The sequence below is a fragment of the Merops nubicus genome, unplaced genomic scaffold (assembly GCF_000691845.1).
Source record: "Merops nubicus isolate BGI_N331 unplaced genomic scaffold, ASM69184v1 scaffold41670, whole genome shotgun sequence".
NCBI classification, from domain to species: Eukaryota; Metazoa; Chordata; class Aves; order Coraciiformes; family Meropidae; genus Merops; species Merops nubicus.
Window position 1 is genome coordinate 1 of NW_008582942.1, and position 208 is coordinate 208.

General features: G+C 65.4%; 1 protein-coding gene across 1 annotated transcript in view; it reads left to right on the forward strand.

The window, feature by feature from the left end:
• Positions 1-87: 87 nt before the first annotated feature.
• The window catches only part of DDX4 (DEAD (Asp-Glu-Ala-Asp) box polypeptide 4), a gene marked incomplete at its 3' end in the record, with an annotated part of 19775 nt that continues 19654 nt past the window's right edge, over positions 88-208 (forward strand). The window contains 1 exon segment of the mRNA XM_008939148.1: positions 88-156. Coding sequence (XP_008937396.1) covers positions 88-156 — 69 coding nt within the window.

Sequence of the window (208 nt, forward strand, 5' to 3'; positions counted from 1 at the left end):
CGGCAGCGTCCTTTGCGGGCCTGCGGGGGCAGGCCGCGGGGCGCTGCTCATGTGTTCGGTCTCTAGGCAGGTTGGGCAGGGTTCAGCATGAACGAAGAGGACTGGAACGAAGAGGCCGGGGACAAGGCATCACCAGGCCACCGGTCTCGTGGGCAGGTATGGAGTGGCAGCCCTTGGCCCGTGCGCGTGGTTTTCTTTCCTTCCCTTC